Source organism: Perca fluviatilis, chromosome 22 (genome assembly GCF_010015445.1).
Source record: "Perca fluviatilis chromosome 22, GENO_Pfluv_1.0, whole genome shotgun sequence".
In the NCBI taxonomy this organism is placed as follows: domain Eukaryota; kingdom Metazoa; phylum Chordata; class Actinopteri; order Perciformes; family Percidae; genus Perca; species Perca fluviatilis.
In genome coordinates this window covers 8,697,409-8,721,309 of record NC_053133.1, presented here as the reverse complement: position 1 = coordinate 8,721,309, position 23,901 = coordinate 8,697,409, and the positions used below count along the sequence as shown (strand labels likewise).

General features: G+C 40.6%; 1 protein-coding gene and 1 long non-coding RNA gene across 2 annotated transcripts in view; one reads left to right on the top strand and one right to left on the bottom strand.

The window, feature by feature from the left end:
* Positions 1 to 324: 324 nt before the first annotated feature.
* Positions 325 to 8,007, bottom strand: LOC120552042. The gene is made up of 3 exons (XR_005637956.1): positions 7,610 to 8,007; positions 4,980 to 5,095; positions 325 to 1,076 (listed from the first exon to the last, which is right to left on the bottom strand). It is a non-coding gene; the product is annotated as an uncharacterized LOC120552042 (long non-coding RNA).
* Positions 8,008 to 8,556: 549 nt separating this feature from the next.
* LOC120552041 overlaps positions 8,557 to 23,901 on the top strand; it is a 73,213-nt gene continuing 57,868 nt past the window's right edge. Inside the window, exons 1-3 of the mRNA XM_039789686.1 lie at positions 8,557 to 8,894; positions 9,305 to 9,397; positions 11,566 to 11,747. Of these exons, the coding sequence (XP_039645620.1) occupies positions 9,336 to 9,397; positions 11,566 to 11,747 (244 nt within the window). The 5' untranslated portion in view covers positions 8,557 to 8,894; positions 9,305 to 9,335. The remainder of the gene's footprint in view (positions 8,895 to 9,304; positions 9,398 to 11,565; positions 11,748 to 23,901) is intronic.

Sequence of the window (23,901 nt, the reverse complement as noted above, 5' to 3'; positions counted from 1 at the left end):
TTCCAAGTTTATGATGTCACAAAACAATGCTCGTACGTACACAGTGAAGCTCAAACATCCAAGAAAAGTACAACAAGTAAAACACGTTTTTGAGTGTATGTGGTGGGGGAGGGGGGGCTTTACAGTAAAGAAATACATGTTTAGTGTAGACAATTCAATTCAGTTCAATTTTATTTATAGTATCAAATCATAAGAGTTAGCTCAAGACACTTTACAGATAGAGTAGGTCTAGACCACACTCCATAATTTACAAAGACCCAACAATTCAAGTGATTCCCACAAGAGCAAGCATTTAGTGTGACAGTGGCGAGGAAAAACGTCCTTTTAGGGAGAAACCTCAGACAGACCCAGGCTCTTGGTAGGCGGTGTCTGACGATGCTGGTTGGGGGTGTGATGAACGGTGGCGATTAACAGTCACAATAAAGATAATGGAAATAGTAGTTTTAGTAGTTAATGGTGTAGCAGGGCGTTACAGGGTGTAGCATGATGTAGCAGGGCGTAGCAGGGCACTGCAGACCGTAGCAGGGTGTGGCGGGGCATAGCAGGGCGCGGAGCAGGACCACGGCGACAGCTGCAACCATGATTTAGGTGCCACCCTAATCCAAGGAAAACTGCTGGCCGACAAAAAACGTTTTCTAAAAAACGGGCTCCGGGGGAATAAGCTCCCCAGAGCTAGGTTAGTAACAAGCATTTCTGGGACATGGACGCACGCAGATGGAAAGAGAGAGGAGAAAGGAGCTCAGTGTGTCAAAGGAAGGAACCATTGTCCATGTTGGCTGTAGTGTTTTGTTTTTTGTATTTTGAAGCTACTGTCAGATCAAGATCATCTGAAAAATGTGTTGGTTGAGTGCTTCCAACCACTTTCACCAAAGTTTAGAAACACAGGCCATCCTCAAACATGACCGAATAGCATCACACTGGCGTTGTTGAAATCATTACTGATGACCTGGATATAGACTGGCCCGACAGGCAGGCGACAGGGTTCCTGTAGAGTTTAATGAAAAGCATCACTCAGTGTAGGAAAGCTTTCCTCTCCAGGTCTGTGGCAGATCGAGTGTTCAGATGTCATCTGTGAGCTGTAAAAAAAAAAAAAAAAAAAAAACATTTGGAATATATTAACATCACTGTGGCATGCGGGCTGCAAACAGAGTGACTCATTCAATTTCCTCCCAATTGATTTCATTCACATACGGTTTTGATTGGATTGAATTACATGTAATAATAGTGTATGTAACTGTCAATACAGTAGTCATGCAGTAGTGAAGAACAACGGACATAGATCATGGGTGCATTATAGAGGTCATAAAATCAGCGATGTAGATACTGACTCAGAAAGACGATTTCTTTAATGATTAAATATTTTTTTAACTACCCCTGCTCCTGGTAAGATCCCTATGACAGCCTTAGCCAAGCCTTAAACCCCTTAGGGGCTGAAAGTGGTCTCCTGTCTGTGGTAAAACGGGCTGACTAAAAGAACCCAAGTCTGTCTGACTTAAAGCCTAGGTTAAGATCCCCACAAGAGATACATTTTCACTAAGTGCCAGTTTTCCGATCTTCATTCCCTTTGCTTCCCTATAGCAGTAAATACTGTAGGACAGCCTGAGTCAAAACTAAACCTAGGTGGTTTATAGGACATGTATACTAAGGAGCAGTTAGTCTTAATGTAATCATCATTAGAAAATGTATACAATTGTCAATACTGTCTGCACTGTCAAATGTTAAGGGATATTTGACAAAATTCACAAATGTGCTGCAAAACCTTGAAAAGCATGTTGCTTTAGATCCTTTACCTAAGGTCAGCTAAACATCTGCCAATGTAAAAGCCATTTCATCTGTTTATATAGCATTGGAGCAAGTGACATTATCCTAGTACAAGGTTGATTATGGAAATTGACTCCCATGATCAATTTTCCTTGGAAACAAGTAAACTCTCCCCCAATGTATTTCACCTGTTAAAAGAAAAACTAAATTTTACAATTGAAGGGGCCGTACTTCGAAAATTCTGAAAAAAACAGGAGCCTCGGCTTGCCTCCACACGGCTCTCACACACCATTCCCCAGTACGTGAAATACCTGCGTTTATTCACACCCACTAACCGGCTGTCAAAACAAAGACCAGAGGAGCTCGGGTTACAACACACACAGAGGGAGTGTGACTTCATCCTCTGCTCAGGACGCCCTTCCTTCACTATATCTTAACAATATTAATGTTCTGAATGTCGAGTACAGCCCCTTTTAAGTAATGAATTGTGATGGTATTTTGCCTAAGTTGCCAGATATAGAGGATTTTCCCAGCGTTCGGTAGTCTTCCCAAAAAGCTTGGGTGCCATTACCATGAAATTCGCTCTGTGGCCATTGGCCTCTGGCTGTACAAGCCAATGCGGTTTTTTGGATGTGCATCACCTAGGGCAATGGCTTTACTACAGCGTGCGCACGCACGCCACGCGTGTGTGTGTGTGTGTGTGTGTCCCGTGATGCTCGGCCTCTCAGACTGTGATTTAGTGGGTAACAGGGATTTTTGCAGGATTGAACCCTCAGGAGCTTTCACTTTAAACACTTTTAACACATCCATCAAACTGTTCACATTTTAAACATTGTTCATTAAAGCTAAAGTACATCCAATAACCAGCGTGCACATAGCCTTGCATATTATATACAGTACAGGCCAAAAGTTTGGACACACCTTCTCATTCAATGCGTTTCCTTTTTATTTTCATGACTATTTACATTGTAGATTCTCACTGAAGGCATCAAAACTATGAATGAACACATATGGAATTATGTACTTAACAAAAAAGTGTGAAATAACTGAAAACATGTCTTATATTTTAGATTCTTCAAAGTAGCCACCCTTTGCTTTTTTTATTAATAAGGGAAATAATCCCACTAATTAACCCTGACAAAGCACACCTGTGAAGGTAAAACCATTTCAGGTGACTACCTCATGAAGCTCATTGAGAGAACACCAAGGGTTTGCAGAGTTATCAAAAAAGGGTGGCTACTTTGAAGAATCTAAAATATAAGACATGTTTTCAGTTATTTCACACTTTTTTGTTAAGTACATAATTCCATATGTGTTCATTCATTCATAGTTGTGATGCCTTCAGTGAGAATCTACAATGCAAATAGTCATGAAAATAAAGAAACACATTGAATGAGAAGGTGTGTCCAAACTTTTGGCCTGTACTGTATATCCAAACAAACGGTGGCTGCCTGATTTTACATTCCACTGTCAACATTCATCCTCGCAAAAGTGACTCATTTGCTCCGAGGATTTCCCAGCATCCCGGGTGTTACGCAACGCCGTGGCCCTTTCACCGTCCCTTTGTCCCCCTCTCTGTTTTGGTGTACCTCACACTCACACACACTGATAGAAACAGATCCACAGAAACAGGATGGAGCCGAACGAATATAGAGCGCACAGAACAAAGACAACCTTCCATCTGAACCTTCTTCTGACCATAAAATGACCTTAAAAAAAAAAAAAAAATCCAAATCCAAATGTCAACAAAAGATTATCCCTTCTCTCTTAAACCGATTGACACAGCTCTTGATTCAGGGACTAACACGTGACAGGAAAGCCCGAGTTTAAAATGTAACCCTTATTTGCTCAAAACAACTGCGCCGTCTGTGATGTCACTGTAAGATAGAATGGGATGAAAAACTGCTAATATGATCAGAAAAAATCTGTGGAATATTGATTTGATGACCATCCAGTTACCTGCTTGACGCATGTATTTTTTAAGTCACACCTCATTCCACATCATCCAGAGTGTAAATGAGTGTCCTTGGCTTTCATGAAAGGCGCTATGTAAATAAAAGTTATTATTAATATTATTATAGAAGAAGTATCACAATGCCACCTATCATACAGTGGAATTCAGTCTGAGCAATTGTATTTTAAAGTGTCACGGTTCCTTTGCTACTTGATTTGCTTCCAGGAGTGTACACACACAATGGTGTGTCACATTTGGCTTCTCGTTTTTTTGACTCTGGCACGTTACCATTTCCTTGAAGATAGGTGCACTCTTTTGAATTCCTAACAATATTGAAATTCTTTTCAATGTTTCGTTATGAGCTGTTCTGTGTCTCCAATTTTCTTTTACAGTTGTGTATTCCTGAATCATTCATGAGATCTATACTCACACCTGAGATACTTCCCAAGACGATAAGTCGTGCATTTCTACATTCTGTAATAGTTCCACTCTGTGTCTTTCAACTTTATTGTCTCATTGCATCCTGGATTTCAGTTTCATAGTCTTCAAAAACGGATCTACTCATTGTCCCCAAAAAATTAAATCCGTCCAAATGTGGTATTAAACACGTTAGGGTCAGTGGGTTCCAGCATTTGTGAAAGTAAGTAGATTCAAACAGTTTTTTTGGTATGATGGAATATGTGTGTGTGTGTGTGTGTGTGTGTGTGTGTGTGTGTGTGTGTGTGTGTGTGTGTGTGTGTGTGTGTGTGTGTGTGTGTGTGTGTGTGTGTGTGTGTGTGTGTGTGTGTGTGTGTGCTGCAATAGAAGGGTCAGAACATGTGTCCTGTTTGACCTAACAGGGCCTCTTGAGCTGCTTCATGTCCATTAACTATTTTCTGCTGTCATGGATTACACTCTGGCTCCACAAATCCTGACAACAGCATTCCTGCTTTGCAGCAGTGTTTACCGGACTGTAAGCTCTCCTCCTGCTTTCTGACTTCAGAGTCATCTGTGGGTGAGGTCATCACCTCCGTTGGGCCCACCCGTTGTTAGAAATGGGCAAAACATTTGACCAACATCTTAAATTCCATCATATTTCCTCTAGATGTTTTTCTGACAAACGGTATTCAGATCCTTTACTTAAGTAAAAGTACTAATACCACACTGTAAAAAATACCCTGTCCTGCCTTGATGCAAATTGAAAATGTTACTTTAACTAAAAGTATGTTAGTATCATCCGAAAAATGTACTTAAAGTATTAAAAGTGGGCGCCTGGGGAGCTCACCTGGTAGAGCGCGCGCCCATAGAGGTTTACTCTTCGACGCAGCGGCCCTTTGCTGCATGTCATTCCCCCCTCTCTCTCCCCTTTCGTGTCTTCAGCGGTCCTGTAAAAATGAAGGCCTAAAATGACCAAAAAATGATCTTAAAAAAATAAATACAAATAAAAAGCATTAAAAGTAAAAGTACTCAATGCAGAAAAATCCTCACATTTTAGAAACTGGAAACGATCCAAACTGTTCTGTCACTCAACCAAGTGTCAGCTGGACTTTTAGGCCGTTATAATGTTGGGTAGTTAAATTTATAATGAAACAGCAATTTCATAAGCTACATGCATTTTGTGCGCAACAACCTTAATTTGTAAAGTAACTATATTAGTAACTACAGCTGTCAGATTAAGTGAGTGGAGTAAAAAGTACAATATTTCGCTCTGAAATTTAGTGGAGGAGAAGTAGAAAGTGGCATGAAAAAAAATAAAACTCAAGTAAAGTACAAGCACCTGAAATTTGTACTTAAGTACAGTACTTGAGTAAATGTACTTAGTTACATTCCCCCACTGATAACAAGGTTGCTGACGTACATCCACGTATTTGTGTGCATGTAAAAATGGTTAGCTGTACTTTCTGTTAGTTATGTTTGAATAATATCCTTCCGATATCGACCATCCTATCAATTATGAATGTCCATTAGAATCAGACTTGTCATGTCACAGCTCAGCACGTCCCATGAAATCCCATGCTGACGCTAACACAGACATCTTAATCAATGAAAGACACACTATTGCAGCTGGCAGATGGCTTCCAGTAAGTCCTATTTGGCTCTGTGGTCATTATTCTAAAATGTGTGTTAAACCACACATGCACACACACCTGCTGCAAGCACACATACACGCGGTGGATGCAGACATGCACTCACGCACACACAGGCTTGCGTGCAAAGGTCCCTCCCAGCAGCGTTAGCAGAGTTTTAAGCCTATAGGCTAATCGGGAAGGCAGCTTGGATAGTGCTGCCAGTGGATTTGCATTGATACTAAAGCTCCCTGTAGCTTTAATGGCTGCCACTGATAGTGCTAACAGGACATTAGGACCTCTTCAGATCCCCAGCTCCACCTGTCACAACAAATGACCTCCTTTTCAAATGAATGAGAAATTGTGTCCAAACTTCTGACTGGTACTGTATATGATGAATTGTTTTTATGTGATATACCGATGTGTGCAATATGGTTTCTTTTAAGCACCGCTGGGAGGGGCATTCACAATTGTGTTGTATTCATTGTAATATAATGATATGTGCAGTATGTGATCAATAGAATTAAGGAAACATTTTTTTTTAAATCATCCAGGCTTTGCATTTGCTTAAAAATAAATGATCAAAGAAATTGAACTGATGTTTTTCCTTTTTATATATATATATATATATATATATTTCATACCATTATAACTGTGTTATACTGCTCAAAAGACATTTAGGAGCTATTCCTGCTTCTGGCTGTGGTTGTGCTTGTTACTTTGAGATTTGCAGACTTGCAGATAGAGAGAAAAATTTGCCCCCAGTGAGGATCATGTGACAGGAGAAAAAAATGCTCAGAAATGGCTCGGTTTTCACAGGGTTAAGATAAGATCAACTTTAAAAATGTGCTTAATGCAGTAGGTAAAACTGCAATGCTGAACATGTTCAGAACTGGATTTAATGTAAGTTAAATGAATACTTGTAATTACGAGAAATTGACCATACAGTTGACCATTTTCTATAGCAGCCCTTCTAGATATTATTGTCTGTAGTATTATTATATTATTATATAAGTATAGGTTACTCTTATTGTTTTCATTTGTTTCAATTTGCTCTATTCTAAAGAGAAAGTATAACAGCCACAATGTATTTGCCTTTGTCATGTCATTTAATATGTATTCATTTTGTTGGGCAATCAGATAATGCAACCAGCAAATAAAGAAATGCACATTCATTCATAAACAATCATCCCCATCATTACCACCACCACCCTTAAGGGTATTTTCCTATTTCTATAGTTGTAAGTGTGATCACATGTGGCACAACATCACCAAGGGCTTTCTGCTCTACATGTCATACCTATTTAAAGATGGAAAGTGTATCTTAGTCATAAGCTTGCATGATTTACTCCACATAAATACACAATAAGCAATGTGTGCTCAAGTGGTGTACTTGACTTGACTGCTTGTAGTGCATGCATTTGAACACTAGGGCGCAGTGCAGTAGACTGTCATACCAACTACATCCTGTGCATATGATATATTCTCACACCATTCCTGTTCTTTCAGTGACGAGACACAGCATATTTCAGTGGCATACGTCATTCGTTTAGAGTTTAACAAGCAACCATAAAAACAAAAGGAACAATTAAAAGTCAAAGAATACAATTCATACTTTTACAAAACTAAAGGCAGCCTATACTGAAAAGCAGTTGTGATGATTATTCATTTGGAGAAAAAATATTATTATTATTATTATCTGTGAAACATATTTTAAATATACCTGGTTTGACATGGCATGCACTCTTTATTTTACAATTTCATATATCTTCAGTTTAGAATCATCTTAGCATTGGGGTAAAGGAATAGGTCGACTACTACGACTTTGATTAGACCAAGTCACACTCACAGTGGTGTCACAGTTTTACTCCAGAGACTCTACAGATGAACCCGGCCCGCTACATTGGGTAGGCTGTTAGATCCGTGACAGTAATGCTTTTGTTTTGAAGGCATAATCTAATTTGTTGTAAACCCGGCATCTGTACCGAGTTTGACGCTGCTGCCAAATCTGTCCCAGAGACCCAACTTGATTCTGAAAGCTACATCCACTGAATTCAGCATGCGTTCAAAGAAGCCCAGTCCCGTCCAGCGCGGTATTATATTCAAGTACAGCAGCGTTCGTTGTTAAATGTGTGTTTATCTTTAAGGGGCCGCCGCTGTAGCAAAACCCTCCGGTCCGCGAGTGCTGTCGACCGCGGATAGCCTCGGTGTGAATCTGGAGATTTGTGCTTCTGCTGCCCTTCGCGTGTGATCCCTCCCCTCGCGCTGTTCACAGAATGCGCGCGCGCGTGTGTGTCTGTGTGTGCGCTGCGCGCGGCTGCAGGCTCGGGACGGGTTGGGCTACTGCTACTTTCAGGTACTCCTCGTAAATATACAAACTAGACACGCACTAACACGTATTTAAGTCGAAAATAGACATGATTTAATCCAGGTAGCACACTAAAAGGCTACAATATGGTATGGTCGGTGGCCTTTTATTTTAAAATGCATTTTAGTGAGCCAAACAAAGGCTGTAACCACAGAATAAAGAGACAGTGCTTGTAAGATAGACATGTCTTAATGTTGCCTAGTACCAAAGAATGCAAAAATGAACAATGGCCACAGTGAGAACAAAATATCGTGCAGTTTTTGTTATTAGAGTATAGCATACTAAAGCAATTGCCACATATACGCTAAATATGTCATCTATATTAATTGAAAGCTTCACATAAGCAGACAGTACATGAAAGCGGCATATACTAAGCTTCGCGCGCGCGCGTGTGTGTGTGTGTGTGTGTAATGTGTGTATGTGTGTGTCTGTGTGTGCGCTTGCGCTGTTTGTGAGGCAGAGAGTTGCGTGCGAAGGGCTCGACATGTCATTCAGAGGAATCCGCCACCTGAAACGCGAGGAAGTGAAGGCGACTCAATTGGGTATAAAGCATCAGCCAACATCTGCCCCGAGCAGTGCAAAGCTGATGAAAACATCAGATCGGAGCTCACACAGGACCTCTACGATTTATTTGATTTCCCTTGGATCATTTGGCATTACCGAGTCGGTGCACCCAGAGAGAAGCATCACTTTGCTGCACTTTAAGTGAATGTGTCTCCACAGCCATCACTATACTGGAATTAACTGATACCCCCAGGGATTTTGGGTCAGTGCTTTTATTCTTTGACGTTGTTTCGTGATTTAATTGTTTGTTGTTGTCTTAAAACCATTAAATGCGTTGTTTATTTTTAGGGATCCTGCATGTCTTCTGCGGTTTTCTAACTATTGATTCGATAAGTTGTACACCTTTGTGTTTTGTGAATATTGGCAAAGTGGGCTGTCAAGCTTTCACAGCCTATATGCCACAGCGCTTGCTTAATGCGTTGCTAATTAATTTGGAGCTCAATTAGAATTATTTTTGCTTTCATTTGAGGGATTCACTAGTATTTCACCTCAAGGAATGACTTTAAATGACATAATGTGCAACAACCAGTCTGAATGCTCACCGTCTTACATGTGTTAAGTTTCTCTCTCCAGCCATATTGAAGTTAACGTCCTCTCTATCTCATCCTGCAGCGCACCTGTTACCTCCACAGAGCGCGAAATCATGATCCCTCCGGGAGACTGCATGTATGCGGGCAGAAAGAGGAGGAAGCCCGTCCAAAAACAGTTAAGGAGCGCTGTTGAACATGTGATATTTTGTTGAATTGATGCTTACACATTTTGCTACCCTGCTAACATGCAAAGGGGACTTCACGCTCAACCTTATGATCATTGGTATTAAAAAAGTAGCTAAAATTACAATCAATCACAGGAAGTAACAGAGCCACAACACCATAATATGCGAATATAACGGCATAAGCTTTAGTTGGCATTGGCTGCCAGTTTTAGTATGATTGTAGCACATAACATGTTATAATCACATAAGCAGTCTAGCATTGATATTGCAAACATACTATAATAGCACTCATTATAACGTGGTTATTTTATTATAAGCCTCTTACTACTCATTATAGCCTGATATTAGAAGTGTGTATAAGTAATTGCATCTCTCTTGATCCCTAAATATTGTCAGTGGAATAACATTGAGCATAGAGTATATGTTTTAAACTTTGCATGCACATGTCTTTACCCGCAGTTGTGTGTGTGTGTGTGTGTGTGTGTGTGTGTGTGTGTGTGTGTGTGTTTGGATGACTGTGTTTTAGATGACCATAGTTTTCGATGTAGAGGACAGTTGTTTTTGGGGCCATCTTGTCAGCTGATGTCATGAATAGTGAATGGTATGGTTATATAAGATGTTGAAGAGGGAAGTGGTAATTTAACAAGGCCTGTGGCATTTATAAAGTTTTCATGTTTTGCACTGCCTTCGCTGCTCATCTGAAAGGAAGTCTTTGCCACATCAAATCAATACTGCCTGTGCACTCGACAGAAATATACTTTTGAAAATTCTAGTCTGCTAGTTATGCCACTAGATATTTTAGGACTTTGAGTTATAATTCAGTGCCTCCATTGGTTATCTTTGTTTAATATTGAAATAATGATGCTATTTCGGCACCTTTAGTTCCTCATAAATATTGTTGAAAGCACAAGTGAAGTTAACTTTATATTATCTGAATAATCTGATAAAACCCCGACATTCGGATGGTTTTCTTTGTATATTTTCCAAAGGTAACTTGTGTGGAGAATATGTGTATATGAGTCCAAAAATTCATGTAAAAGTATTTTGTGTCTGTAGAGATGATCAGAAACTCTCAGTTGTGGAAATTGGAGCTGACCATTACATATGCGGATCATGCTTAACTGGTAATGCTGTGGTACCCCTATACTAAAATACACAAATAACTCTGTGCCTAAGGAGCATTTTACATGCTGTGCGGCACTGAGGAGGATAGTGCAATATATCCATGCCTTTAATATCGGGAGTTGCTAAGAAGAGCAGCCAAAGTGGATTTAGGTAAATACAGATATATTACTTTAATGTGAACCTGCAAGATTTATGTCAGCGTGGAACAATAGTCTGCAGGGAGGGAAACCAAACTTAAATTAAACTCATTTGTTTTGTCTTGTGAAGAATCTTACTGCCAAATAAACCGACTCGTCATTGGAGGAAACACAAATCTGGGTGTTGCATTGTGTACTGCGGAAGGCTGAGGCAGAAGGAAATACAGTTTAAAGAAAGAGAGACTTGTGCAGAGTGAGGTTTATTTGGCCGTATGTCTCTGCTCGGGTTGGCATGGGGCACTGCTTGCCATACTTAACCAGAGTCAGACAAAACATGATTGATGTCATTATAAGGAGTAACTTATACTTAGATATCTATTTAGAAACTATTTCTAGAAAAGAAATCCATACCTATGTAGTCACACAATAAACAGTCTCGTGAGTCAGCCATTGCTCTACTTTTTCCCAAGGGACTGACTTGATATGAGTGTTTGAAAGTTTTTTGTGGTAATATACATTAAATACAGGATCTTATCCAGAGTTTAGAATGTAGCAGTGAGTATATCACTAATAATTATAACATCGTAGTTTTAGACCATCAGGGCAACCTGAGCATGTCAGCTTAATAAAAAAAAAACAGTGTTCATGTAGTGTGGATGAGATTTAAGTCCTTTTCTGTGTGCTGCTGATCATTTACTGCCTGTTGAGGAGGTTCTCAGTGGAGTCAAATACGTCCCAACTAAAACACATGATTTACTGGGGACCAATTGGCTCAAACCATTCTTATTTTACAGCTTAATGCGTGACTTCTGATTGAAACAAGTCCATCCACACACACACGCACGTCCTGATACCCATTTAACCCCATCGCTCCCCGCTGTCCGTCTCATCATCAGGAAGCCGTCTGCTGCCAATGAGAAAACCAACCCGTCCAAGCGGCACAGAGACAGGCTGAATGCTGAGCTGGACCGGCTGGCCAGCCTGCTGCCGTTCCCCGCGGATGTCATCTCCAAGCTGGACAAGCTGTCCGTGCTGCGCCTTGCAGTTTCCTACCTCCGCGTCAAGAGCTTCTTCCAAGGTAAAGGAGGCCGAAAGACAGTATTTGTAGTGTCAGGTGGTATTGGATTTATATAATGAGTGTGTGTGTGTGTGTGTGTGTGTGTGTGTGTGTGTGTGTGTGTGTGTGTGTGTGTGTGTGTGACTTTGTCTCTGAGTTAATAGGGAGTTGCGGAGTTGATATACAGGGTCAATAATGGGATGTCTGCTGCTGTAAACTGGCGTATAGGTCAATGTTGTGTCCACCTGTGATACATATTTATTATAAAACCGACCCTCTAACAAATTGATTCTAAGATAAGATGCTATATAAATATTGATATTATTAGTAGCAGTCATAATGTGTATTTATAGTAGTAATAGCCCCAGAAGTAGTAATATTGTTTTCAGTAGAAAATAAACATGGATACTATTTTGTAATATTTTGGAAATCGTCACTTTAAAGATATTCTATATAATTTCAAAAATATTGTCTTTTAGAAGATGGAAAAATCTTCCGTATCCCCAAACTAGATTAGTCAGACCCTTGTGCTGAACAGGTAAGAATCCCTATAGGCTCCATGAGTTGAGCTCATGAGAGATGGACACATTGTCTGTGATAGCATCACTGTAGATATATGAGCCATTTGTTCTTTCCCTTTGTGTCTTTTAGTCACGTGTAATTAAAAGGTATGTTGAGACACATTCGTGTTTTCCCACCCTCCCGCCATCCACTGAATGCCTCCCTTCTACTCCTTGTGTTGCTCCACAATTCACTTCAAATATTCATGGGCCGCTTCATAACGTATTTCATTGCCGGCAGCCTCGGCGGCTGCCTTATCTACTCAGAGGCTACTGGCACAGCTGGATGCGACAGCTCTGAGGCAAGGGGTAGTTTTTTTTTATATAAAGAAGAAAGAATAATCATCTTCCCTCTGTCTTGCCAGGGAAAATGCTTGTAATAAAGTAGAGGGACTGCATGCTGCAACTTTACCACACACACACACACACACACACACACACACACACACACACACACACACACACACACACACACACACACACACACACACACACACACACTTACTTGTTTAACCTGAATGTTCATTAAGCCATCATGCAAAGTAACAGTACAGGTGCTAATAAGCGTTACCAGTGGGGCCTTTCCCAGTGGGGCAAGAGCTGCAAAGGACATCTGTCTATAGGATAAATGGAGAAGGTTGAGTCGGTGTGTGTGTGTGTGTGTGTGTGTGTGTGTGTGTGTGTGTGTGTGTGTGTGTGTGTGTGTGAGAGAGAAACTGCTAAAAGTGTTGAAAGGTGTGTTGTAATTGAGCGGTGATGTTACTTTTATATTGTCTAACAGTGTCTTCTGTGCTCACCTTCCAAAGTAGCAGTAGGATTTTAGGCACTAATATTAACTGTAAAGGTGGCATTCATCAGGGATCTGTTCTGAACTCTTTTGGACATGCGTTAATGCCAAAGCCTCTATTTGTTTTTCTCCACCTCTGCTGGATGCCTTGTTATCAGTGGCAGTAGTGACCAGCTTAGCTGGCTTTTGATGCTACACTAATGAGATTAATCAGAGTGGAACATGAGGGATTAGGTCCTGTATACATCTGCAATCTCTGCCCTCCCTCTCTTTGGTCAAACTCACTTGACTCTCACAGTCACTTTGTAGTTTTCCACTGATATATAAACAGAGTGTGGCCAGGGCTCTTCCAGATAAATCTAAGATGAGCAACAAGTACATAGAGTATCCACATCCTTCCTGTGGTTTGGAACGGTCATAATCATCACTTTTCCTTCTTTGAACACTGAGTCTTTAACTGAAAACATGCTATGAAACCACGGAACCTGCAGTCTTAAGTTTAATTTATTAACTGTTTCATAGAGAAGAACTGAATCCATTTCTACTCATACAGATGCAGTTCTGCTTTTTGTCCACTGGGTGGACTGTGTGAAGTTACTACTGAGTCTTGACTGATGTCCAGCTCAGTTAGTTGTGATTAGCACACTGAGATTCTACTGGTTGTCTCTGTTGCGTGACTGCTCAAGGGTGGAGTACAGTGAACAGTATGTACCTATGTACTTTATGCAAATATACCCCTAGGCTGTGTCTGCATGCCTGCGTCTGTATATGTGTGTGTGTGTGTGTGTGTGTGTCTGTGTGTGTGTGTAAATAAAAAGCGACATCAGACAGTGATTCACTTGAGCTAGTTTCCCTTATTCATCATATATTTTATGAGATTCAGCTGTCATGTGATACGGGCACAATAAGATACCTGACCTGAGAGGACTCTATGTGCTATCTCATGCCCCCCAAACTGAAAAAAAATATATATATATTATATATATATATATATAATCACTTATTATTAGAATTATATATTCATAACTTTGAATTTACATTTTTTTAAATAGAATTATGTTGTGTCTGCCAGTAATGGTGCAAATATCCACTGTTGTATGATAAAAAATACATTTTTGCAAGGCTGCCTGACATGTAAATATATTTGGACATAAGAAAATTTTAATTCACAATCCCCATGGCCGAGAACCTTTTCTAGGTGTTCAGACTCAGACTATTATAAGTTAAACTTAAAAGCTGACTTCAGTGGACATATACTGCACTTTATAATTAGTATGTAGTGATGCTGCTGCCACAGTTATCTCCAGTTGAAAAAATGGGCCACAAGTCCAGAGGCCCCTTCAGAAAAAATAAAAATAATAATAAAAATTTTAAAAATCCACATCATCAGTTCATAGCCTACAGGCTATGTTGTTTGTTTAGCCGTGTGTGTGTGTGTGTGTGTGACAGTCAGCAGGCTGTAATTCTCTTCTCTTCCATGTTAGGTCTCTGCCCTCGCTATAATTGCTGAGCTTGTTAAATATTTACCCTAAGGATTAACTATCCCTCCTCTTTTGTCTTTCTGCCAGATTGGCTTTAATTCTCCTCCGGTGTGTGTACGTGTGTTTTTTTGAAGTCTTTTTTTTTTTTGCGTGATTGTGTTTCACTGCTTTTTATCTCATTATTTGAAAATAGTATTTTGCTTTGTTCCGAATATTGAATCAGATTACGGCCATACTTTCAAAAGGGATCAGGTAGCCAAAGGCAGATCTTCCACGGAATGTTCTTTTTTTTTATTATTATTATAATTTATTTTTTGGGGCATTTTTAGGCCTTTATTGATGGGACAGCTGAAGACATGAAAGGGGAGAGGGGAATGACATGCAGCAAAGGGCCACAGATCAGAGTTGAACCCCGGGCCCGCTGTGTCAAGGAGTAAACCTCTATATGTGGGCGCCCGCTCTACCAACTGAGCTATCCGGGCGCCCAATATTCTCTTTTTAATTAGTTCGTACTTTTTCTGAGATGTTGACAGGGTGCTGTTTTTGTATTTCAGTGACACAAAAGCAATCATGATATCTTGTAAAATAAATGATGTGAATCAAGGAACTGTGACATGGACCATTACTCTCTTCAATTACCTTTCCTCTCTTTACTCCTTGTTTCCCTCGTATCCTGTGTTTCTGGACTAATATGAATTGAAACCGGCTCTAACAAAGAGAGCTTGTGATTAGAATCAGATGGGCTTTGAGGCCACACAAGGTCAGTGTATTGCACTGCTATAGGCGTAATATCAGCGGATGTAATTCATGCTAATGCATTCATATGAGTTGCTGGCAAGATATGTCTCTCAATAAATCTAAAGCGATGTTGGCGCTCCTTCCGTGGCCTTTGTTGCTGTGTAATGTGGTCACATCCTTGGCTGGTATGCAGCTTCATTCCCTCTCACACTCTCAGGGACTCCGATAAAGCGGAACATTTAAAAAGAAAAGAAAAAAGAATGCTTTAAGAAAAGTTAATTGTAAAGCATATAAGCTTGTGACCAAAGGATCAGCGGTTCACATCACCAGAATAGCTGAAAAAGTTTCAGTTGACAATCACTCTTCCCTGGACGACTACTATTGAAGAACCCCTGAACAAGATCTGTTCTCGGAAGAGAGCAGGGCGTTACACCTTAAACCCTGACAGCTACAGTACAATGTGTTATATGTATAAACGTTGGGTGTGTGTATTACTGTGTACTTGCCATGGTGGCTATTTTGACTTTGTGTGCGATGAAGTGTGAGACTAGACTCTTATTTTGACAGCGTCTGTCACCCTCTCAGGTCCTGACCCTCATGGCACTGCGATCAGATTCCCCATCACACCCTTGGGGGAAAAAGCAGCATTGGCACTATTCTATATGTATATCTTATTGCGTGTATATCTCTCTCTCTCTCTCTCTCCTCCTCATCATCATTCTTGGGATCACATTCAAGAATGTCTCCTTCATCTCTTCCAGCACACCAGCTTCTCCACCCTCAGTGGACTGATAAGACTAGGCTTTTGTGGATCTTCAACCCACATTGCTTCCTGTTTTTTATGTTTTGCACTTTTTTTCATGTTCTTCCACTTTTCTTTTCTTTTTCAGCCAGTGCCCCAATTAAGTGGACATGCCAGAGAAACATAAACTAATACATTAAAGTTGATTGATGGATCTCATACAAGTGTTTTTTTGTTGTTGTTGACGCTGGGGAAATGGTGTGACCAACATCAAGTTTCGGTGGTATTACCTCAAATGATTAAAATCACCAGATTGCAACATCCTCCCTCCCTTAAATGACTATGCCAGTTGGCCAGTTGGCCTTATTGTTGCTTGATCATTATGTTGTTAAACTACAATGGCAGAATTTTATCATTTGATTTTAGATCAACATGCACACAGCCTCTGCTTCGTGTTTGGCTTTTGGCATCTGTATGTTGTCAGTTTTACCCTGTATTTGTACTTCTATACACAGTCATGGTTAATTGAGCAGAAGCTGAAGCACTTTCTTTTAACTTTTCCATTTCACAGTCGCTGTTCAACTCAAGTGACAGCTGTATCTCCACTATCACTATCTAAAATTCTTCATAAGTCATTGCAAAATAATAATATATCACCCACATGCAAAGATCAAGCACTTTCATCCTTCATTTGTACTCTCAAAATAGACCTGCAAACTGACCTCCATGAGACATCAACAACCTGGAAACCATCTAGATAGACTTGAGTGTTGTATTGCTTTGCTCTCAGTAAATGATCTGCCCTGAACATTGTCAATGTCTTTCAATATTTCATAACAACCCCTAAAGTTACCACCAAAACAAATCTCATGCCCAAATATAAATGCCTGTGGTGTAAATGTATCCACATCGCAGCAAGGTGTATTTATAAGTGTGTGTGTGTGTGTGTGTGTGTGTGTGTCTGGAAGACCTCAATTAAAGCCCCACCTTCCCTCAAAGCTGTCAGTCGAGTCAGAGTGTTGATGACAGGTTATGGGAAAACACACACACACACACACACACACACACACACACACACACACACACAAAATGTGATGAGAGACACAAGTCCTATCTAAGCCAAGTTTAGTAACTTGACATGCTAATCGCCGTGCTGCTATGTAAAATCCATACAACACTGTTTAGATCTGCACCGTGTGTCTGTGTGCTAATCTCCGAAAATATCGGCAGCCAGTTTCAGTGGTGTATGTGTGTTGTCTGCCTCTAAATGCTGGGTGAGCTAGAATAAAAGAGGAAGAGAAAGGCCGCAGAGCCCACAGACTCACGACAGGCATACGCCACTTGTGACGTCAGCCAGCAGACAGGAGACGGTTTTGTAACTAACCCAACATCGAGCAATAGAGGAAGGGGGGAACAAGACAAAACGATCAGTCTAGATCCGTATTCTCTCATCTACAAATTTTCCGAGAATGTCATGATCGTAAGCCCCCTTTCCATGAAGTATTTGGGTTAATCCTTATCATGTCAAATCTGTATCAAATCGAGTCATTACAAGTGCAGACCACTCAATTTCCCAAAGAGGGAAGTGCTGCTGCGTGTTTGTGAATGGAGTCTTTGCTCAGCGGTGAAAAATGTGTATCAGGTCACGTTATAGACGGACTTTGTGTTTACTAAACTCTCAGTGACCCCGCACTTTTTCCTTCCCTGTGCTCCGAAACCCAAAGGCAGAGGCCAAGACAAATCAGCAAGCCGTATGGACTAGAAATGAAGTGAAAAGGTTTAGCATTACAAAGGTCAAGATGTGGTCAATTCACTGTTGTTTTGATTTTTTTTTTAAACAAAATATCTCCGCTCTCAAAATTTCCGGTAAATCACAGACTGCAACCTACAGTTGTCCACATTCATAAATGTTGCAAGGAGATAGTATTGGCAGCTTGTTCACCTTCTCTTAGACTCCTAAAGTCTATGCCAGCACACATCTGTGCATGCTGTTACCCTAAATAGTACAGTCCGTCATAGTTTTTTAGTTAAAGTAATAGTTCAACATTTTGGGAGAGAGTGAGTTGGATGAGGAGATTAATTCCACATATTTATCTTCTATTAACATGTATCTTCTATGGTAAATACTAAGCGCCAACAAGTAGCTGGTTAGCTTAGCTTAGCACAAAGGCATTTTTACACTTCAGCGTTCGTACAGATTAAACAAACGAGATATAACGTTAATTAGTGAGCTTTGGAGGTGCTGCTAGGCCTATTTTGTTACCTTTGGTCAGAGTCAGACTAGTCTATATTGACGGCGATTCATTAAGGGGATTGCTCCGGTGCCGCCGGAAGATCTTCCGTTTTGTTTGTGTTGGCATTTTAAACTCCGGTGGATTTCTGAGGACTATGGTTAACTGCTCCTCAGATCTCTGCAGGGTAAATCCAGACAGCTAGCTAGACTATCTGTCCAATCTGAGTTTTCTGTTGCACGACTAAAACAACCTTTGAACGTACACATGTTCCACCAAAACAAGTTCCTTCCCGAGGCTATTTTGCAGAGGCACCGTTATTGCGTCCGGCGTTAACGCTGCCCAAGACGATTGTGATTGGTTTAAGAAATGCCAATAAACCAGACTACTAGACTACGGACTAGCCAGACCCTCCTCCGCAGCGCTGTGGAGGAAGCTCTGGCAATGCGAGACTAGAGCCAGGCTAGCTGTTTCCCCCTGTTTTCAGTCTTTACGCCATGCTTAGCTAAGCTAACTGGCTGCAGTGTATTTACCAAACCTCAGCAAGAAAGTGGAAACGCTTTTTTTCCCCAAAATGTGAAACTATATTTAATTTTTTTTTTACCCACTGACAGTATACCTACTCAGTGTTACGTTGGCATGAAGCCTATCCCAGCATGGGTGAAGGGTTTGTAAATACCTTTGATAGGTCTATCACATTTATATTGCATATTTGGACAGAGGGCAGAGTTTTAGTTAGATAATACCGAGTTTTTGAAGAAATGTTATGAGTACATCCAAGGCCACTTGTTGAATGTAGGTTTCCACACCTCCATGTTCACACGGAACTGCCCTTTGTATTTTTATGCTCAAAACACTAAAATGCCACAAAAAGGTAGAAATGAAAAAAGTTGTATTCTCACATGACGGTAGACTCTTGTTTACTGACCATTTCGTTAGAATCCAAATCCTTTTGGTTCTTTCAAGGAACCTATTCAGGTTGACCTGTGGCACCAATATCATACGCTCCCAGGTTGTGACTATGCACTGAGTGCACAGCTCATTAACCCATTTGTTACATCTGTCCATACCTTTTTTGAATTGAATACTCAAACACAATGCAGGTCAAACCATTTGAACTTTTCTTTCGCCCCTGTTGTTTGACTCAATCACAGTCTTAGAGGGATTAGGAGAGAGAAATCACTAGGAATCAGTTAAACTTCTTGGGTAATTAGTATCAACGCTGGTAATCAACGCTTACGTGCTGATTTCTTGATACCTTAGTTGCGTACGGCGATTGCGCATTTGAGTCCTCCAGTAATGTTTAACGCCCAAAGGATGCGAGGACTTCAACCCATCAGCCCATCATATCAGTTAAATGTCATATGTCACAACAAGCCTGAAGACAGACACAAGCAAACTGGCCAGTGCTGTTCTGGTGTTGGTGGCACGGCATCGCCAGTTCACCCGGAGCTGTTTCATTACAAGACTTTTTACATTAGAAGTAATAAAAGGTGAATGAATGACATGAATGACATGTTTTTCTTAAATTGGACCTGAATGGCATTTGAGCTTTCGTGTTTTTCTCAGTAACCAGCGCTTTTCCCTGCAGGTCACATTCTCACGATTTCTTTTGTCATTAGATCATTTGATGTAGCTTCTCATATCGCTTCACAGCCGTTATAGCAATCAACAAACACACATCACTAAGCCCTATATATCTAAGACCTAGTGACATGTATTGATTAAGAGCATCCAGGGAGATAATGGATCAAAACATCCCAAGCTCTGTGCGTGCATGTCGGCTGTTGAAGCAGAGATTATTTGATCTTATGTGGGATTTTCATCATCATCAGATGGGGTTACAGATTCCCCCTGTCACCCCGTTTCTGTCTACTTTATTTTATGAACCATTTGTTTTTTTCTTTGACCACGACTAACCCCTTCTTCCTCCCTATGGGGTTCTGCCCTTCTGTTTGTTTCACTGACCTCTGTGAAAGAAAATCACCTCTCATCTCCATGTGCTTCATGAAGAGTGCGTGATCAGGCTAAAAGCGAGTGCTCAGGCTTTTCTCCTTCCTCTTTCCTCCACATGCGATGTCTGTTATTCCGTGCTATGAGTTCTATATACAAACGTAGATGTATGTTCGCTTAATACATTTCCAGTGTAAATGTTAATGTGTTCTCGCTGTTATGACTAACCTAATACCAGTGCTCAGGGTCTTATCATTCCTGTCCTTTATTTTGGCATGCTAAAACCCTGTTCATTTTTCGTGTAAATTCGGTTAGACAGAAATAGGTTTATACGCTAAAGTAATGTACTGATATTGATTTTTAAAATTTTTAATTTAAGCTACAGACAATTCTTTTTGCATCATTTTAACATAAATTATACATTATAATTATACATACATTAAAATGTGACTATTTTCATACTACAAATCACCAGTGATTGGTCAATATAGCAATATTGGTTTAACTTTACCCAGGAACCACCGGTCAAATACATTTGTGACATATTTAAGGTAAAACTTGAGCCAAAAAAAACATTTTAGTTTAGGAAAATAACCCAACAGTAATTGAAAAAGAAATACTACCGACACTGGGTCAAAACAACCCATTATCCTGGGTTTGATTGGGACCTAATGCTTTTCTCCCCATGCTTACTGGGTAAAGTTAGATTTGATTAGATAGACTTTAATGATCCCAAATTGGGAAATTTCAGTGCTACAGTAGCAAAATATCAGACACACACCACACATACAAAATATACAAGAAATAATAAATAGGATAGAATAAAAGAACAAATATTCAAACAATAAAGATAAAAGGAGTAACCAGTATTGCGTGTGTTGCTATATTGACTCAATGCATGCGTCAATTTTGACTTAGTGTGTATAAATGTTTCCCTAAGAGTTTCCAAAGTGTAACAACTTCTTCAATGCCATTAAGATCATCGTCAAAGTCACGCTAATAGAATTATTTAAGGTGGGATAAGAGCTCCTTGAGGTGAGATGACACAAGAAAAATCGCATTGGTACGTGTACAAGCTGCTTGTATATTTGCGATTAAAATGTTATATTTCTGTAATGTTTATATTTCCTTTGTTACGCTGGCGAACATTTAGTCATTACCCGCCTGATGGTTCCATGCTAAAGTGCACATTTATTGCATGTTGGCTCACTCTCCCACCCTCTTGCATGTGTGTTTGCTCCCTCTGCCGTAATCAGCCGCACAATAGCTGTTAACTAGCGCGACAGGCCAGCCACGCTAATCCCTTGTATGTGTCGAGAACCATAAATGGAGAAGCCGCTTTTATGCATTTAGGATCCTCACAGCTAACTCATTAGTTGCTTGAATCAAAGGCATGACACTGGCTTTGTCCCTGCCTGGCCTCTCGTGCCACAGACACTGAACGCGCTTGAGTGGACTTGGACTCTGTTGGCCTGGGGGGCCAACAGAGCCCCCTGGGATCACAAAAGGCCATAAGTGAATTACTCAAATCAGTGCCGAGGGGGGCCCCTTTAGACGCTAACTGTAACAGCTAGTGGTGGCCGTCAAGCAATGGGAGGTGTGTTTGTGTGTGTGTGAACAGACGGGTAGAGTGTGTGTTTGAGTTTGAGTGAGTGTGAATAGACAGCCAGGGCTCATGCAGAGGGAGCAGAAGCCTTTGTTGGCCCAACACTATTGTAGGAAGCTGTCTTGTGCAATTACTGCCACAGCTACCGCCTAGCGCGCTGCTCTGCCTGAGCAAGGGAAGCTCACAGGGACAAGGAGGGAAGGAACAAGCGCAGCAAAGCCCCTGGAGTTTGAGTTGATAATTATATTATGGAAGCACTTTAAGCATGCAGCGGTGCTACAAACACTCTGACAAATCCCAGCTGTTGTTTAACATAGTTTATAATATCATGGCATTCAATTAGAAATCTCACATGCTGCTCTGAAGTCAAGTATTATAAGGTCACAGGGTGTGCAAACTGTTTTTAATCTACAGTTATTGAATGGTAATGTTATTGGCAGACATATTTCTTATCACAAGCATCTGTTCTGCTATTAGTTTGCAGTGTAGCTGTGCTATTCTTATAAGCATGCCACTGTAGCATGCTTAACCCCAACTACACTCCTTTTGGCTTAGATTTAGTAATTTCAAATTGCCAATTTATATTCATGCCCCCCACACAACAAACAAATAGACTTTGTTGATCTCCATGCAAACATGCAATATGGCTTACAGATTCAGTACCGCCCAAAGCCACATGTTGAAAGTCCATTTGATAACTCATTAAGCCTTGGAATAGTCTTTTTTTTTAATTTGTTGTGGCATGCGGTCACTTCTGCACAGAAACAGCTTCCTGGCTTTAGGAAAAAGATTTGCGACTGTTTATTGTGAGGTCACTGAATTTGAATCAAATTTGCAACAATGCTGGAATGCGTACAACCAAAGAAAAAGTCCTGCATGTGGCCTAGATTGGAATTTTGCATTGTAGAAATAACTAAATCAATAGTGGAATCCAAGAATCAGGGTTTGTTAGTGCTGAGCTCGTCTGTGCCCCTCCGTTGTCCTGTTTGCATGCTTTAGAGACAGCCCACAATGAACTGATTGATAGCATGACATAGATTTACTCCCCTGTTGCCTCCAAGTGAACACCCAGGGCCTATTAGCTACAGCACAAGCAATTGAACAGGGCCACCCACATAAAAAGCTCACTGGTGTCAGTAATGCGATCTGTTGATGGCTAAACCGAGCGAATGGAGAGGCTATTCACAGTGGCTGATGAAAGAACATCAGCGACGCTGCTGCCTAGGCACGATCATGCCGACCAATGTCTCACCGATTTACCGGCAAAGTATTGGTGTGAAAGGGAGAAATCACAAGAAAGTGATGACTCAATTTAACAAACTGCGTCAAGAAACTCGGTCAATGTTCTGTAGTCTGTGTCACATTTGTCTCTCCACACTAACAAATGTCAGGTTGGCCACAAACAAATGTTAAATCATTTAAAAAAAAAAAATGTATGCATTCGGTTTAGGTTTAAATACCAATGCTTAGTTCAGCAAAGGAATTGAAGCAAAGGCCTTTTTTTATGTAAGCATCATTATTACTGATTAGAATCATGATCGTGTTTGTTCTCTGAAGACACGCGTGTCATGAATTCCACATGTTCTACGTGTCATCAGGTTGTGTCTGTATGCTGGCTGGCCAGGCATACTGTACATCAGGCTGTTTGTTTTGTCTGTCACCTCCATTTATCTTAATTGAAGCATGCTTCAGTGTGCAACAGTGGCCAGGCCCGGTCCCTGCTGTTGTGCCCTAATGTAAATCGATATGTTTCCATGTGGTTGGAAAGATTACTAACCAAAGGTGGCATCTGACCCGATACAGCTCAATACGCTAACTACCGTCAGACCAGATGAGGTCCCCTTTCATCAGCATTTGATATGGGGAAAACAGGAGCACGTAACTCGCCCGAGTAAAAATAGTTCCTCAGATCATGTCATATAAAGTTAGGGTTATTTGGAGAAGCTTTGAGGGTAGCTTTTTTCAATCCCAGACAGAGTGTGTTGGAAATTCAACTCACACACGTAACTGATACCGAACCATATATTGCTATGCGTGCTGTACATTGCAAACCATTTATTTCAGGGAAAAAGGGTCA